Source organism: Nelumbo nucifera, chromosome 1 (assembly GCF_055504915.1).
Source record: "Nelumbo nucifera cultivar China Antique chromosome 1, China Antique-T2T, whole genome shotgun sequence".
Taxonomy (NCBI): Eukaryota; Viridiplantae; Streptophyta; class Magnoliopsida; order Proteales; family Nelumbonaceae; genus Nelumbo; species Nelumbo nucifera.
Window position 1 is genome coordinate 176,568,229 of NC_142649.1, and position 17,457 is coordinate 176,585,685.

The following is a 17,457-nucleotide window of genomic DNA, read 5'->3' on the forward strand; positions in this document are numbered from 1 at the left end:
AGTGGGTAACCTTATAACAATATTTTCTTCTTAATCACTTCTTGGGAATAAATTTGTTGATGGAAAAACTTAGATATGGGATGCGTAATTCTGTCAGTAAACGGTCATGGGAATTTACAAGTAAAAGTGAATGGGAATTTACAAGAACATAATATCGGCTTTTTATTATAATTATTTTGCATGCCTTTGGATGTAAATATGAAGACATAAAATCACATGCCCGTTAATTTAAATGCTGCCTGGATGATTACTTCATCTAGCTGGAATCTGTCTATAGAATCCAAACTGTGCATTTGGAATTTTAGCATAATATGTTTTTGCACAGAATCTGGCTTCTAGTGTGCACTCCAAACTCCAATGGCCCCCTTGATCTTATTAAGTCATTGTTAGGGGCTGAGCCAGGATTCTTCATTTTGGGGGTGGATTGGGATTGGGAAGGGGTAACACAGAATAAATCCTAACATAATTTTGGGTGGCCACCTATATCACCCCCAACAAATACATAAGGCGATGTTTTATTTTCTTTTCGTATTAGTGCTATATTTTTCTTTAGGGGGCGGATGTATAGCTGCATGGTCCTCCCCTGGTTATTATCACAATCCTGACCTTTGTTTAATGTGTATTTTTCTTATATTATATTTCGATATACAACTAAATATCAAAATATTTAGTTTTGTCCAAATGTTATTTGTTTAATTCATAAACTAAGTAACAATTCTCAATAGAATGATGTTTAGTCATTTAGATCTGGATGAAAGGGAAGGGGATTAAGAGGGAGAAGTGCTATAAAATTAGTAATATTTCCTTATTTCTCTTGAAATAAATTATGTTATTTGCTGCATCATTTAAAGTCCAGTATTTTTATTTAATAAGCTCATATGTTTATTCTGATGAGGAACGTGATACCTTGTCATTACTACCTCAATTCAATGGTGACTTGAAAAGATATCTTGGTGTTGCCTAGGCAACTTAACTGCATGATGTGGTCCCTTGTCACCTGGGAATTTGGTTCAAGCACCTTTTACAATACTGAGGAAAATTTTAACTTTGTTTTGCTGGATAAGCATGATTAAAATGCTTAAGGTCATGAGTGTAAAGGAGTAGAGGATGTGTTTTGCTTCATGGTAGGTGTGAGAGAAGAGGAGTCAAGCTAAAAATAGAAGCTTTTTCCTTTTTCTTTTGGTGACCTTTGGTAGTATTAAAATCTAGAATCTATGGTGCCTAGATATGGATACATACACAAACACGGTAGGAGAAACAAGGATATATTAAGAGGTTGGCAGAAGGTTTCTAATTCATCTATACCAAGGCCTCTAATAGTTTGTGCTCGGACCCCTCCACTGCCAACCACTGTTAAACTGAATTTTGACAGATGCAGCTTAGGTAATCCCAGCTTGGCAGGGATAGGGGTGCTTTCAGAAATGAGGAAGGTGCAATCTTGGCATTATTTCTGGGCCCCATAGGGCATGCCAACTCTGTTAAGGCAGAATTAATGGTTTTGTTGCAAGAGCTGGAAATTAGGACTCTAAATTACAACAATTTACTGGTTGAAGGCGATTCTAGCTTGGTAATCAGATGGTTGCAGAATAAAAGAGTGGGTCCTTGGTGTTACAGGCATACTATAAGAGAAGTAAACAGAATTGCAAGAGATCTGAGAGTCACATGTAATTGGGTAAACAGGACCGCAAATGGATTGGCAGATGCCTTGGCAAGACAATGGACTACTAGGGAGCAGCTTTTTTGGGGTATCACAACAAGGGTGCTGGCCAATGTTTTCAACCTGCCATTGACCCGCTGGTCAAACCGTTCAAACCATCACCCGGCCAGGATTCTGGATCCAGTTCAGTCAAGACCCGTTAGACGGTCAAAAGCCATTGACTTGGTCAAGAACCGTTCAACCCAGCCAGTTCAACCATTGACCTGTCGACCCAGTGACCAGGTCTCGGGTTGCACATTCAATGTATGTAAAACTTTTTATTAATAAAAGTTTCTATTGTTTATCAAAAAAATGTATGCAAAACTTCCAGAGCCCATAACTTTGCACTCCAATGTCTGATTGGGGTGATTTTTTTTTATTTTTGGTAACTTTTCAAGATCTATGTGTCCCAAGGCGTCGTAGGCGCCTTGCCCCACTATTTTTGCGAAAAAAAAACCCTTTTTTGGCCTCAAATTGCAATTTTTAATATTTTATATATATAAAAAATTAAAAACCGAATTAAAATTAAATATAAAATAATACATATAACATATCTAAAACATATTTATACATTATTTATTGCTAAAATATATATTTATACACATATATATATACATATATTTAATACATATATGCGCTGACATATATATACACATATATATGTGTATATATATATATACACATATACATATACACATATATGTACACATATATAATACAACATATATAATACAACCAGCTGGGTCTGAACCATTTGACCCAGCTGGTTGAACCCATGACCTGGCGGCAAAAACGGTTCGGCCTCCAGGTCAGCTTTTAAAACATTGGTGCTGGCTAATGATGTAACATAAGTATCAGTCTAATTTGGGGGGGGGGGGTATCTCCCGTTGTAAGGGGTACTTAAGACATTTTTTCACTTGTTCACTATATATTATTCTTTTCTGATATTAATAAAATTTTCTGTCATCCATCCTGTTCAGTATTATATCTATTATTAAATTGTGGACCCTTAATCATTTTTCACTACTTCACCAGTGTCCTTTTTTGCCTGCCCCTAACTCTTCTAGCCCCTTCAACTTGTAATAGATTTTTTTTAAGCAAATGTTCTTACCATTGCTGAACAAAACAGGATCCATGTTAATAAGAGTTTGGCAAAAGTGTTATTCTAGCTAACAACCTGACACAATACTCCTTTATCCTAGCTTGGTACCAGCAGTTTAAGACAATTTCACCCTGCTGGAGTTTTTTCAAAACTTGTATCTTACCAAATTGAATTAAATTTCTGAAACATACCATACGTACATGACTACATACTTCAAAAGCATTAATGCTATAAAGTACATCTAGAAGCATCAGTGCAGTATCTGGTATTGTATCCACTACCAGTACAGTAAGCATGTAAACTAAAGGCACCTGAATATCATAGCTGTGAACCGGGTTCAACATAAACTAAAGGCATGTAAACTAAAGGCACCTGAAAAGCTAATATCTTATGTTGGATTGACCTCAGTGCATTCTGCCATTCTTCTCCAAAGGGGATTGGAATCCAGTGATTGAGACATCTTAGGGAAAAAATTTTGCCAAAACAGAACCAATTCATGCCTCCTCTCCTTGGATTCAATGATGGAGCAGCTAGAAAGATGAAAAGAAATTTTCTAGGAAGCTGGACGATGGAGGTAGGGGTGCAAGTTGGGTGCAGGATTTATTCATCAAAAAAAAAGGTTGGGTGCCTGATTTAAAGAATTTAGCTCACATGCTTCCTTGCATTCCTCTTTAGCCTTTCTAGTGTGTTCAATGATTGAACAGCTAGAAAGATGAAAAGATATTTTCAAGGATACTGGACGGTGGGGGTAGGTGTACAATTTGGATACCTGATTTAAAGAATTTAGCTCTGTTTCTTTTTTCCTCTTTTTTGATCAATAGAAGAAGGTTTATTGTTTCAAGAAGGTGGATGGCATGGTACTTATCCAATGAGATAGATGACACATTGTTTTCACCGAAGAAGCTCTGTAGGTCTCATGTGGAATCTGATAATTCAGAGGAAAAAACTGCAGCTAAATATGAGTTTCCATAGAGGGTTAAGGATTGGAATGACGTAGAGATTATGTGCAGATATTTCTTTTAGGTTGGTAGATCTGTATTCTCTAAAGATCTTTAGGTTTAGGGTACGTATTCTGTGGTAGAAATCAGTAAGGGATGGCATAACCCATTTTGGTAGGGCCATGCTGTTGAGAGGACGTGCACACCCTGTGCACCAACTTTTTTGTTGCTTCTTTCAATTTCACTGAGAGGTGTAACATTTGTAACAACGGTTGAAGTTACTGAATTGTATGATGTAGCTTTGATTTTCAGTGGATAAATATTTAACTGATAAAAAATTCAAGGGTATAGTAATTAATCCAACTTCAGATTCAGCCATTAAGAAGCCCACAACCTCCTTGAAGACGAAGCAATAAGTCATTAAGTTCAACTACTTCAGCTGCTATCAAATGGTTACTGAGAAGAAGTGATCTGAACCATGGTAAGATGAAATCCTTTTGCAGACCTGGAGCTGCAGGGAGCCAAGATTTTTCTCAGTTTGAAGCTTTTGCGGCTTCCTTCTCAGTAATTTGGAAGCCTCGTTCTTGGAAACATTGTATGTGTTTCAATTCTGTATCTGATTTGTCGCATGTTGTTGATGCACGTTTGAACCTATCGTGTTGCATGTTTGAAATGGTATTCAGGCACCCATTCGAATAGTTTTGATAGCCTTGCATTGAGATTTGGGAATATCTCCCCATGAAATAAAGCATAGAAGTATGGAGATGTTCCCAATGAAAGGCTGTTGGAACGGAGTTTGCACTGACTGAAGCCAATCTCTGCATGTTTAGATTCTGTATCCATTGTTGCAAATTTTTATGGAAAAGTACGGACAGGCCCAATGCAGATTTTTGATTTCTACTGCAGAGCTATAAATATTCAAAATGTCAACAACTCACACTCTATGCATCAATGTCTGCCTGTGAATTGGCATCAATTCCGAGTTGACACCTATCCCAACTGTACTTTGGGCCTACAAATTCTGATCCTGGGCTGAACTGCCATTCTCCCAAATTTTTATGTTTTGAACCTTCATCCTAGACACCTAGCATTTTGATAATGGCTTCATAATTTAAGGAAAACGGGCTCCACTTGATTATTTCGAAGACCAAATTGATTTGGCCATGTATCGTAATCCAACTAAAGCCTATTTGTAGTGATGTCGTAAGTCGAACATTTATTTGGCATGTAAAGAAGGTAAAATTGGGAACATGGAACATGTGAAACCCAGTAACTGTGATGTGACTGACCATTTCCTTGTTGAAAGCAGATGGGTGAAGAGGTTCAAGCAATGCAGTCTGCAACTCATTGTCTTCTACCATTGATCTATGGCTCTAGGCGATAAAATGAAAATAATTTGCAAACCCTTTTGCCAAATCCAAACTCCTATCTGTCAATAAATATATGAAGGTCCAGGGATCTAGGTGTCCATAGATGATAGATCCCACCTTGTGAGAGTCTAAGCCACAGTTGCCCAAAATGTCTCGCTTTAATGGTGTCTTCATCTTCTTCTATTCCACTACCCATTCTCATGTCTTCTACCTACTAAGGCTGTGTTTGAAAACAAATTAAATGCAAATTTGTAAGGTGTAGATTGATATTCTACTGGTTTTGTCAAAATACAAATCGGTTTACATTTTTGTGTTTGATTTACTCTTTTTTCGTTTGGCACCAATGATGTAAATCAATCAGGAGACTTTTGCCAGCATTTGGTAAGTTACACCGACGAAAAAAGTATTGAATGGATCTCCAGGCCTTCTGACTGCTGGATTTCTTGCAGGACCACCATAAAATCTGAAACAAAACAATTATTACTCCACCCTTGATCCTTGCATACCTGTTCATTGAGCAAACATGGACCAGTATGGCTATACCCATATAATGGAGGAAGTTTACCCATTTTTATCATCAAATACTTAGACCAAAAGCATGATCCCTCCATAGTTTTTTACCTCAAAATCGATGTAAATCTTGACATATTTGCATTTTTACATTGATTTTGGGGTGTTTTTACAACGTTTCCAAATACATGTAATTATGGACCGGGCTGCAATAATGCACTGAACTGGGATTTACATTATTTCCAAATGCAGCCTAAAGAATCCCAAAAGTCCTGACGAGTTCATGATGAGCACAGAGCACACATGATATAACAGGAAAAGTCATCAAACGGATTGCCCCTTGACACTAACTACTACAATACCATCACTACTACTTCACAAAGTGGCACAACGATAGAATTCTTTGTATCTAATCCCCTTGGCAAGTAGTCATAAGGCCAAATGTCAAAACACAACAAACTGTTATTAAAGAGCTAATCACTTTTGCATTTGCATGCCGGGAGGTTGAAAAAAGCATGCACCAGCCGGGAATCGAACCCGGGTCTGTACCGTGGCAGGGTACTATTCTACCACTAGACCACTGGTGCTTCTTGACTAATTTACTCACTTTAAATTTTAAATAGGGAAACATTAAAATCGTCATTATTATATATTTATAATAGGGATCCATTTACAACCTTATGCAAATGAAATATATTGCTACGAGTTAAAGAATTCCAAATTCATATAAGGCTACCTGGTAATCTAGGATTTCCATACACCCTAATCCCAGCCTATGTGCTATGGAGCCCTTTGGTGGGACAATATCGTGTAACCAACATCTACTGGTTTTAGGAGAGATTTTGAATTAAATCGTCCCCTCCAATTTTGTTGCCTCATGGGTAGGGGTGATCATTTTTAGCATATCCGACATTATATGTAATTTGTTCATAATTTATACATATGCATGCTATTTTATATGGTTTATATATAAATATTGTATGTAATATAAACACCTATAATTCACATTATATTAGTTTATACATAAAATACATAGGCCTCGAACTCGGGCTCAGGTTATAGCCTTTATTGCAAGTGCAAAACCTGATTGGCCAATTCATGATCACCCTACCCATGAGTCATAAGGGAAAATTACTCAAGGGTTCGACTATGATACTAGAAAGACATGATATCTGAAAATTTTATGATCAATCAACTGGTAGCATAAATGTCTTAATCAATCGGGTGGGGTTTATCAAAATTCATGGATGGGTTTTAATTGATCAAAATTCTTCCAATATCATATCCTTCTAGTATCATAGATTTCCTCATTATTCCAACCTCCCATGTGTTTTTTAATAAATGTTTTAACCTTCTTTGTAATTTTTCTTTTCCAAATTTCTATCACAGAACATTTTCAGTACATTATACAAATAAACCACTTCTATTAGTTTCAGTAAGAACCTAACAAAAAAATGTCTTGCTTTTAAACACTTCAAAATTTCCGATTTGCCCATATATGAACGCCTATACTTCAAAAATGTTCACCTCAAAAATATTTGTTGGGAACATTTTAGCCATTTGACACTTCAAAATTGCCGTTTTTTAAATTAGTCCTTTACATTTTATTACCAAACTAACAAAAGAGACCCTATTTGTGTAATTTTCGAAAATTTGGAGACGTAAAAAGGTATTTGTCAGAAAACACAGGGGAAGTTTAATGTTTAAATAATTTACTAAAAACGAAACTCGGACCATTTCTCCTTGATCTCGCTCACTCGCTGACGTTGCCAGAGTTGAAGTTGGTAGACCCTTATTAAGGTCTGAAAACCTGGGAAACTTTGATCGTCTAGTATTCTTTAGAATGTTGTTGAATCACAACTCACAACGATTCTTCTGTAAACCCAAGCGAAGGGTTCTGCTGCGACTACATTGAAGCAAAGAAAGGCAAAGGATGCAGAGGTTGTGCAGTAAATTCCGTTATCTCTCCGTTTTCTCAACCGGAAACCTCTCATTACGCCCGGCCTCCCATCGTCTCCTCCATTCCCTTCCCCTGCTTCACGATCCAGTCTCATTACCCGCAAACAGAACCATCTTTAATCCCCTCTTTCACAATGTTCCTCCACGAACACTGCCCCGGATGGTGGACCTAGGGTTTCGTCCTTCTTCTGTCGCCGTTGTGGTAAGTATCTTTCTTGTAAAATTTTTTCGCCGATTAATGGTAAAGATTAGGTCTTTCTTTTTTGAATTATTGTTTGATGAATTTCAGTTAAATCAAAGGCGCCATTTTTCGTCGAAGGAGAGGAAGAGAAAGCCGGTAACTCCTGCTACGTCTAAGTTGAAGAAGATTAAGATGAAGTCCTACTCGTGAGTTCCTGCTGTTTTTATTTTCACTACTGTCTGGTTTCTTGAATTTGCAGATTGTTGTTATAATGTATTAATTTTGTTGCCGTGTTTCAGGTCCTTTAAGTACAGATTCAAAACATTGAACAATGGGCAGATTCGGCGATGGAGGGCAGGGAAGCGACACAATGCCCATTTGAAGGTTTGTACTTTTGCTCTACAGCCACTAGAATTGCTTCTGTATGTTTATGAAGGGGCAAAATTTATCATTGGATAAGCCCGAATCTGAAATTAGATAATTTTAATTGATGAAGCTTTTCAAAGACGTGACATGTGAGAGTTCAATTTCACTGGTTTTTCCTTTTCTTCAAGGATGAAGTAAGCATTCTATTAAATGTACAGAAGTCCATTGACAAACTACGATATGCAAAAATCATGACACTATGACTCTACATTAAAGAAGTTATGTAGGTCAAGATAAGGAGCGTCAAGTATCTGAGTTCACCCAACTCTAATATAAATGGGTGGCACAAGGTCCTTGAGTTCTCTAACTATATAAATACCCAAGAAAAAAGCAAAATGTTAACGACCTGATTTGTTCGGCTGTTTTACAAAACTAATATTACATATAATAGTCAAATTCCACCCTTGATTATGAAATTTATGCATTCATTATACTAGGAAGCTGTCAAATGTTTACCGTCCATCTACAAGAGTGTCCTTGACAGAGAGCTTTAGCACACCTTTAACACGTCCACAACAGTCTACTAACCAACCAAGTTATGGTCTAAACTAAATTCCTTAAGCTACACCACTCATTTCTTAGGAATGAGGTCTAAAAATGTTACTGCATTTTCTTACAAATCAAGGATTACCATAAGATTCTTAAATGCCCTATAAGGTCCTTTCTTACTGTTCCAGAACAATGCATATGACCATTAGTAAACTGTCTAGCGCAAGTAGCAAGTACTTTATCCCTTCCTGTATGCCAAAACAATGAGAAGTTTGTTTCCTTGAATCTAATATCTACCTTATAACTTGTGTATTCTGGTTAATATCTAGCCCTTCTAGTTCGATCCAAAATTGAATAGATCAAGTAGCAGGTCAATCAATCAATAAATTTTAAATACAGGAGCTTGGTTATATCCCTTATGATAGAGGTCATTCTGCTTTATTCTTCTTAAAACAAGGCTTTTTAATTTCTGATTTTTGGCACTATGTACGACTACCAAACCCATTTGAACTTGGTCTTCCATGTTTTGCAAAGAAGTTGCCAAATATGGGGAGTGAATCACATCTAAACCCTTTGGGTAGAACTTGATTCTGTTGCTTCTGGTTTTGTTTCCTGAACTATTTAGAAGTCCTTGAATTTTTAAATAGGGGACTTGATCACATGCTTTCTTGTAGTTGACCCCATGCTTCCAAGGTTACAGAAGTAACTTCATCCAGATGACACCCCTTTTCCATATCCTAGATTCTCACTCCATTTCTCTCCTGGCCTCATGATATAGCTCATGCAAATGTATTCCTTGATTTTCATTTCCCCTTTGTTTCAGTAATACAACTTCTATACTTACCTTTCAAACAAAATAAATAAAAACATTTTCAAGTATAGGAGAGTCCATTTGTCCTAGAGTGGGGCCATGAAAATGCTATACATGGTTCTTAATCATCATTGCCCTCTTTGATAGTCTTTTAGTTCCTTGGTATTTTGGCTTTACAGTACTTTTTTTTTGTATAAATAACATGGAATTTCATTAAGATTTAAAAGGAAATATTCATACAAGCAGAGGAAGGTAAACTATCTTAACTCCCTTGCAACCAGCAAAACAAAATTACAGGATTAGAAATGAGCCCAAAACAAAGAATCCCTAATCCCCCCTTTCTTTGCTAGCCCATCCACAAATGAGTTAGCAGATCTCTTCACCCAATTGAATTTTATCTCCATATCTTTTGCCAACCATTTAAATTTTTTCCTTTCGTTGCTGTAATTCCACATTGCAATCTTGTCTTCCTTTAGCCATCTTACCACCACCTCCGGAGTCCCCTTCAATTATCAGTCTCCTAATGTTCAGGTCTCGTGCTCTTTGAACTCCTTCCAATGCCACAAAAATCTCAGCCCTTATAGAGTCACCCTCTCCAATAGGGCCAGAGTAAATAGCTGAAATAATCCTTTCCTCATTCTTGAAAACTCCCCCAATTCCTAAATCCTAACAAACATGGGCTCCCAAGGCTGCTGCCATCAAAATTCAGTTTTAGGAAGTCCAAGGGGGGAGGTATCCAAGAGGGACTTATGTCCCTTTTAATCTGGGCAGAACTTGCTATCTCTTTCCTGCTCCTCAACAGGTCACCCATGATGAAGTCTGTGAATAAATCCAGAGATTTCAGCCAATGTGCCACCCTAATATGAATCAACTCTATTAGGTTCTCACTGTTTCTATCCTTTTCTGGAAAAATTCTTAAGTTTCTTTCTTCCCATAATGTTCAACACACCGCAGCCCTCAGACACCTCCACATGATCCTACTTTTCATTGGCCAGCTACAAAAAGGAAGGGGAAAACGGGCTTTGTATATTCATAGGAGGGTTCCGGTTACACCCAAAAAGGGAGAAAACCCACTCCTATAAAGTTTTAGCATAGTGGCAAGATACCAACAGGTGGTAACCCAATTCCCCATCCACCTTGCAAAAAATGCACCTATGCGGGGATAAACAAGTCTTGGGTCTCTTTCTTTGAACCAGATCACTTTGTTGATTCTTTCTAGGAAAGTTTCCCAACAAAAACTCCCAACTTGAGGAGGAATGGGCCTACACCAGACCTCTTTAACAGGGAAGGACAAACCAGGAAAAGCAGGTTGCTGAGTAAAAGTTTTGAACAGAGATGCACAAGAGAAAGAGCCCAAGGCTGAGGGGGTCCAAAATCTGCTGTCTTCCTTTGAAGTGTCCAAGAAAACATTTTCAAGAATGGCCAAGAGGGTTGATAGGTTACCCAAATTGGTATCCCTAACAGACCTTCTTAGTCCCAAATTCCACCCAAAACCAAAGGCAGAATCTTAGGGAACTAGGAAGGAAGAAATGGTCTCATTTTTAGGTCAGAGAGAGCATACGACGAAAGGAACTGGTTCATCAAAGGGAACCCCCCCCCACACCCAAGTTTGTGACTCACGCTTTCTTGATTCATTCTAAGTCTAGGCTTTTCTGTGGCTCACACTCAAAAGATACTAGCATTTTGTAAAGTTTTAATCATCCATTTTTATCTTCCTCAATCTACAAGTTGAGAATGTATACTCAATTAAATTATTCTACAATCAACAGAGAGGGGGTGTAGTTTGACTTCGAAGCATTAATCTTGATTTCTACAATCCAACTATCACTTTATTCATTTTTTGTTATCTTCAGATTCAGCATGGGTAGACAATTAGACAATCGGTGTAATGAATCAGTATAGAATTGGATGTTTATACACTTTTAACTGTAATGGTAAGAATCCAACCTCATTGCTCTTTTGGTTCTTCCAAAGTTATAAATTTACCATGCCTCTTTCTGGTACTTACTTTTGTTAGAACTTCACTACCAAATCAAAAATAGATCATTGAATCACCACTCAACAAGTTATCAAGACATCCAATCCAGACTGAAAAGACTATACTCTGCATGAAATTCATGCACTTCAAAGTTCAAATTTTATTCTTTATTTGCATCATTATGGGAGTTGTGACAAATTCTTTCTGGGCTTTGATTTTCTTAAAATTCTTCGAACTTTGGTGATTGATCCTGTGATCCATCAAAAAAAAAAAAATTTAGCAACTTATTATCCTTATCCAATTCTTTATGCCCTCTATATGCGTGTGGTACCAACATCCTTTCCTTCTTTTGGCTAGTGAATGGGCCTCACAACATATCCCTGCCCAAAACCCAACATCCTTTCCTTCTTTTGGATCCCAGATCTCTGCTACAACAGCCAGAGAATTTACCAGCAAGCTAGTTAGCACCTTCCAACATCATATTTTGCATGACTTCTAGTTTGTGACTTGTCTATGATGGACCCTAAAATCTCTTGCATAATTTTTATTTTAGACATGCCACTAAGTTCCTTGTATAGATCTTTTATTGCTTCACTTCTATTCCTTCCACTTCCCCACTTCTTTACATGTATTCTCATAAATATATAATGTTTTCATTATCAAAATAAGGCATTGGTCTCTCAGACCCATAGGAAAGGGACCTTTCAATTTTGTACTTCTTCAGAGATGTATTACAGGACTATAAGTGTTCATTGCACTGATAAATTCTGCTTGTAGCAGTAATTTTTGGATCATAAAATTCTGTTCCATTCTCAAATCTTCTCATTTTCTTTTATTAGTTGTCTTCTCTTTTCTGTCATACCTATTCTTTTGATTCGGACACAATATAGTATATAAAGATATCTGCAAATATATTAGACTATGCAATTCATTTTTATATTTCAAAGCAATTCATATGCCTTGTTCTTCTCTGCACATGTAATTATCAAATGCAGTAAGTTCCCAGTGTAGGTAGGTAATTTATCATAGCATTTTAATAATTATGTAAGCATAGAGACAAAATATTTTTTATGTTGATTCTTATCTCTCTTACTATTGGTATCATTCTTCAATCCTTGCAAATAGCTAAATAAGAGCCACTAAAACAAATTTAAATCAAAGTAATGCCAGATTTGAGTTTTCCCCCTCTGTTAGGTGATTGTGATGCAATAGGACCCACAAACTATATTCTAGAGGTGAAGACTTGAGTATCAGTCTATCAGAGAAGTTACATTAGACGTACTTAAAAGGAAAAAGAATAAAAGGAAACACAACATTTTGGATCATTAATTGCCCTTTCCCTTTAGTGGTAATGTTTCTTTTATAATAAAAGCTGTAACTTATTAAGAGACTGGCAGGCAGTTGCTAGCTCTCATAGCTCAAGATCACCAAGGATAGTTCAGTGGTTCCCACCAACAGATGGAAGGCTTAAATTAAACTTCGATGACTGCTGTTTGGGAAATCCAGGAGAGTCAGGAGTTGGGAGCGTAGTGAGAGATGAAACTGGTAATATCCCTTCTTAGTTTCTCAGGTCCAATTGAACATGGGATCTCTCTTAGGCTGTTGGCAGTCATACAAGGGTTGGAACTTTTAAGGTTAAAGGGGTGGAAAGAAGTGGACATTGAGGGAGATTGCCACGGTTATTTATTGGCTGAAGAACAGAGAAGAAACTCCTTGGAGGATGAGGCCTTTGGAAAGACAGGCACTAACCCTAGGGGATCCCTTGAACACCTTATTAATTGGGGTTGCCCAGGGCGAGGTTGTAATTTGTAACTTGTTAGTCTATAGTCTTTCTTTTTCTTCTTTATTTTTGCTTAGCTTCATCTTTGTACTTGGCCTCTTGTTTCTTTAGGGCTGGTCTGATTTATTCTGGGTTTTTTCAGATCCTTAATGAATGGTTTTTACTTGTTACTTGTCAATAAATAAATAAAAGCTGTAATTTTCTGGATAATTATCTATTTCAGATTTGGTAGAATCTGCATCTAAAAGCTATTTGCAACATCTAGGAAATCCACTTTTATGCTATGTAAATATCTCATTGTTTTGGACCTACAAACATTGTCAAAGGTCATTTATAATGCTGACAACTGAAAGTAGGGCTTTACTGTTTGGTGTTATTACTAAGTGCACATAAAAAATATATTTATGCATTGAACTTATTATTTTTGTTATTTAGACCTATGGCTCTTATAAGAACTTTTTTTTTTGAAACCTTTCTTGCAAGAGGATCTACTAAATTGCTTATCTTGGAATCCACCTTAGTTCAAGCCTGTTGCAAGAGCTTTGGCTTTTCCAAGTAAGAACCTAGGGTCCATGGAACTTCTATGCTGAAGTGAAGGATAACCAATTGATAAATACTTGACAGTCAGGCAATCCCCTTCAACTATCATGTTGGACCATCCTGATGAAGAAGCTTGTTCTTTTTAATTTTTTTTCCTTGAAGGAATACCATCACCGAAAATTCTGGCTTTAAAGGTATCGCTTCACCACCTGGGCTGGAGTATCTAAGATTCTAAGTATTTCCCTTGTGATTTCTAAAATACCCTCAATTCTAGAGGTTGCAGGATCTCCCTCAGACAGCAACCATCAAAGTGTAACTTCCTCTGAGTCACCACTCCAACGCAGGTTGTTGTCTTCTAGTGAAATGGAGTCCATTGAATCCCCTTTAAAGTCCTCTGTCATTGCCCAATGTGTGGCTCTCACCATGATAAGGCCATTAATAAATTGAATTTTGACGGCAGCAGCGAAGGAAACCCCGGCCCTTCATGTATAGGAGGAGTGTTCAGGGATGAAGAAGGTCGAATTATGGCCATGTTTTCAGGGCCTATAGGTTGGGGGGATTCTCTGAGAGCTGAAATTTCAGCAGTATTAGAAGGAATAAAAAGAGCCAAACAGCTGAACATTATGAAGCTGCTGGTGGAGGGTGATTCTAAACTGGCTGCAGAAGGAAGAGGCTAGTTTATGGAAGTTCTCGAATGAAAAAAAGAAAATTTACCAGCTCACTCAAGACATGCAAATTCAGTTTCAGTGGTCCAAGAGGAGTGCCAATTCTTTTGCAGATTATCTAGCTAAACAAGGGGTGGGAAGAACTAGTTTCTTTTGGGCTGTATTGTAATGTGATGTTTTATTTTTAGGGTGGGGTAAGAGATTTTACCCCCCCTTCTTGTTGTATCTTTTCCATCTCCTTTTATTAATAAAAGTTTCTGTTATTGATCAAAAAATAATAATTTATAGGCCATTAATAATTTGGTACAATGCCACATGTTTTTTGTTCTTTTTCTGAGCAGTAAGTGAGATGAAAACCGGACTAGAATGCAAGATCTTTGAGGAGTGGCACCAAATCTCCCATCTCCTTTTGGAGCATCTCTCTAGTGTTGCCACTTTTTTGTGCAACTGCCCAGTAAAGCCACTCTTAAGGGGCTTTATTTGTTAGCAACCTCATTTTGAGCAAGGAAAATGCCTTTTAAAGAATCCAAAAGTTTGATCAACTACTTGGTTGATTAAACTGAGTGGCTTGTATTTTTGTTTGTTTGTTTCTAAAGAATCTAAACATGGACTGAACTTTCTGTTTGTTTGTATTTAACTATTTTTATTTCTAGTTTGAATTATTTGATCCCTGTTTCTTTTTCTGTATATTCCTAGAAGGTTTCTTGACTGAAAGGTACAAGAGTTATGAACTCGCATGATTTTTGTATTTGCTTTGAATTTAATGAGATCCTGGTGGCTAGTGCAGTCCAAGAAATCAAAACGAAGGCTTAGACAACCAGCAACTGTCCATCCAGCTTATGCTAAAGTGATGAAGAAACTTAATTTCTGTGGTTAAGATATTGGGGGTCCTTTTAGTGATTCAGGTTCCTGGTACGAGGAGGGGAAATGTTCTTTCCTGTTTGACTTTATTCATGCCTTGCCTCCCCCACATTTTTAATTTCCTTGGTTAAGCTTCTGCAAGAAGATTTTGACTATGCTTTTGATTACTTACAGTAGGGTCTTTTTGCCCCATGTAACAAACTTTGACTTATTTATTCAGAACTTCATCACTTATATACTAGATTCCAGTGATTTGAAGTGGACAGAAGTTTGAAACAACAAACACATGCTTGGGAAATTCGTTATACTCACCAAGTAGCACTCTTGAATCTCAAGAGCAATGCGACCACATTGTTCAATCCATGATATATTGAAATACCCTTGTTATCTTCTTGATGGCGGATTTATTGTCGAAGTCACCATCTCCCAAGAGGAAGGGACAGGCAAGAAAGGGCATGTGTTGAACTGTTGCAGAAGAAGTGATACGAGGACGCATTGTCAATATTTATAACAAGGGTAAATTACAAGGCCCCCCCTTGTACTATCCGATTGCATTCCGTCCATTATCTTCAAAAAAAGATTCACATTCAGCTATTTTTTTTTATTTCCAAATTACCCTTTTCTTATTTATTTGAGTGGTGAGAAGACATCTCTGACCAAATCACCATGGATACCACCGGTATCCATAGCAACAATTGATTCCTGTAAGTGATGGACGCTGGTGGACTTCTCTCTCTATAAATGCAAGTTTCATCTGGATCGCCACACTTTAATACTTGAAGTAAAACCAATTGTTCAATTCTTGATGGCTCTATCTTTTTCTTTTTCGTTTTTATTTTGTTATCTCTAATACTACAATATACGTTTGGAATTCGACTTGTTTGCTTGACTTTGTAGAAGAAGCACGACTGATCGTAAAATATTCACTGAATTTTAATCAATGGTTGAGTTCATGGAAGTTTATCAAAAAATTCAACGCTTCAAGTTTCATAGATTGTAGTCTTTGAGTAACACTTCTTTCAAGGTAACTTTCACCAGGGAAGGGAATACGAAGATTAGATTAGGTTAGGATTTAAGAGAAAAGGGCAATGAAAAGAAAATAACGAAAATTTAAGTAGATATTTTAGTAATTTAGCACATACTTAATGGCTGGGGGTCTTTGTCGCAAATTAAAAAGGGCCTTTGTCACTGACCCCAAATTAAAAGGGGTCTTTGTCAGTTGGATTGGGATTGTCGTTCATTAGAGCTGGATATTCCAAAATCAAATCTCTGACAACTAGCTTTGCTTCTTCCATATCCTAACATTAGCTAGCAGGTTTTCAATGTTACACCATGAAGAGTTTCATCCCCAACAGTCAGCTAACACAACAATAAGATGTTTTCGTCTAGCACGGGATCAATCCAAATCCCTTCGGTTGTGTTTGGTTGCAAACTTGCAATGCAAAACCATGGCAGTACAAATGATCTTGGTGCAAATTATGATTCATTTTTGTTTCCAAATTTATCACATTTTGTTTGTTCACACTCAAGTAAAACCTGTAGCAGAACAAAATAAAGTCCAAAACAAAATTAAACCAGAATTTGTATTCTTTTCATTTGCACTCCCATGCATTTGTACTAGTAAAAATAAAATTGCACTGCAACCAAACACAGCTTTCCCACTAAAGCAGCGGGATTCCTTACAATCAAAAACTTTGTACACACTTTGCAAGCATGAGAGCCGCACATACAAACATAACATCTTCCCACAAATTTAACAGGAGATACTCAATGTGAGGCTCGATGCTATACGCCAAGATCTTTTTCTTGCTGGAGATATGGGCTTCCACCAAAAACTTAAAATTCCACAGCCTTCATGCATGGATATATGGATGTATGCATCATATCATTCGAGCCTTCTGTTGACATTTACTGTTAAATGCAATAGAACGCTACATATAACGATGATGAAAAAAATAAATAAATAACCATATGCAATACGATCGATACATATTGGATACTTGTAATGTTGACTAAAAAATTCAAAAAAATCTTTTCACATGATATGCACCGATTTGTAAGACTGTTGTGTTGGCTTTATTGTCTAATGCTTTGACAAATAATTCAAATTCATAAATCTTTAACAAACGGAGACCCAAAGACAGCCTATGG

General features: G+C 37.0%; 1 protein-coding gene and 1 non-coding gene across 14 annotated transcripts; one reads left to right on the forward strand and one right to left on the reverse strand.

The window, feature by feature from the left end:
• Positions 1–6,132: 6,132 nt before the first annotated feature.
• On the reverse strand, positions 6,133–6,203 carry TRNAG-GCC (transfer RNA glycine (anticodon GCC)). The gene has a single exon. It is a non-coding gene; the product is annotated as a tRNA-Gly (tRNA).
• A 1,174-nt stretch (positions 6,204–7,377) lies between these two features.
• LOC104587255 (Ribosomal protein L35) lies at positions 7,378–15,547 on the forward strand. Of its 13 annotated transcripts, none has more exons than XR_016080706.1 (7): positions 7,378–7,777; positions 7,865–7,962; positions 8,056–8,140; positions 13,762–13,795; positions 13,865–13,974; positions 14,055–14,124; positions 14,241–14,720. XR_016080706.1 is itself a non-coding variant. In XM_088895384.1 (6 exons), exons 1-5 carry the CDS (start codon positions 7,550–7,552, stop codon positions 13,924–13,926), a joined length of 507 nt encoding a protein of 168 aa, XP_088751510.1. In that variant the 5' UTR covers positions 7,378–7,549; the 3' UTR covers positions 13,927–13,974; positions 14,055–14,720. The 13 variants fall into 13 exon arrangements, 5 of the variants coding, with proteins under 5 accessions (XP_088751510.1, XP_088751511.1, XP_088751509.1 ...); XR_016080705.1 differs by having other exon boundaries at positions 14,244–14,720; XR_016080708.1 differs by having other exon boundaries at positions 14,064–14,124.
• Positions 15,548–17,457: the final 1,910 nt, after the last annotated feature.

What these genes read in the sequence shown, in the direction of transcription:
- LOC104587255 (XM_088895383.1), top strand. Translation starts at nt 7,550, where the DNA reads ATGCAGAGGTTGTGCAGTAAATTCCGTTATCTCTCCGTTTTCTCAACC. An exon ending in CTTCTTCTGTCGCCGTTGTG is followed by an intron (nt 7,778 to 7,864) that starts GTAAGTATCTTT and finishes GATGAATTTCAG; the next exon opens with TTAAATCAAAGGCGCCATTT. An exon ending in AAGAGCTTTGGCTTTTCCAA is followed by an intron (nt 13,796 to 13,864) that starts GTAAGAACCTAG and finishes AATACTTGACAG; the next exon opens with TCAGGCAATCCCCTTCAACT.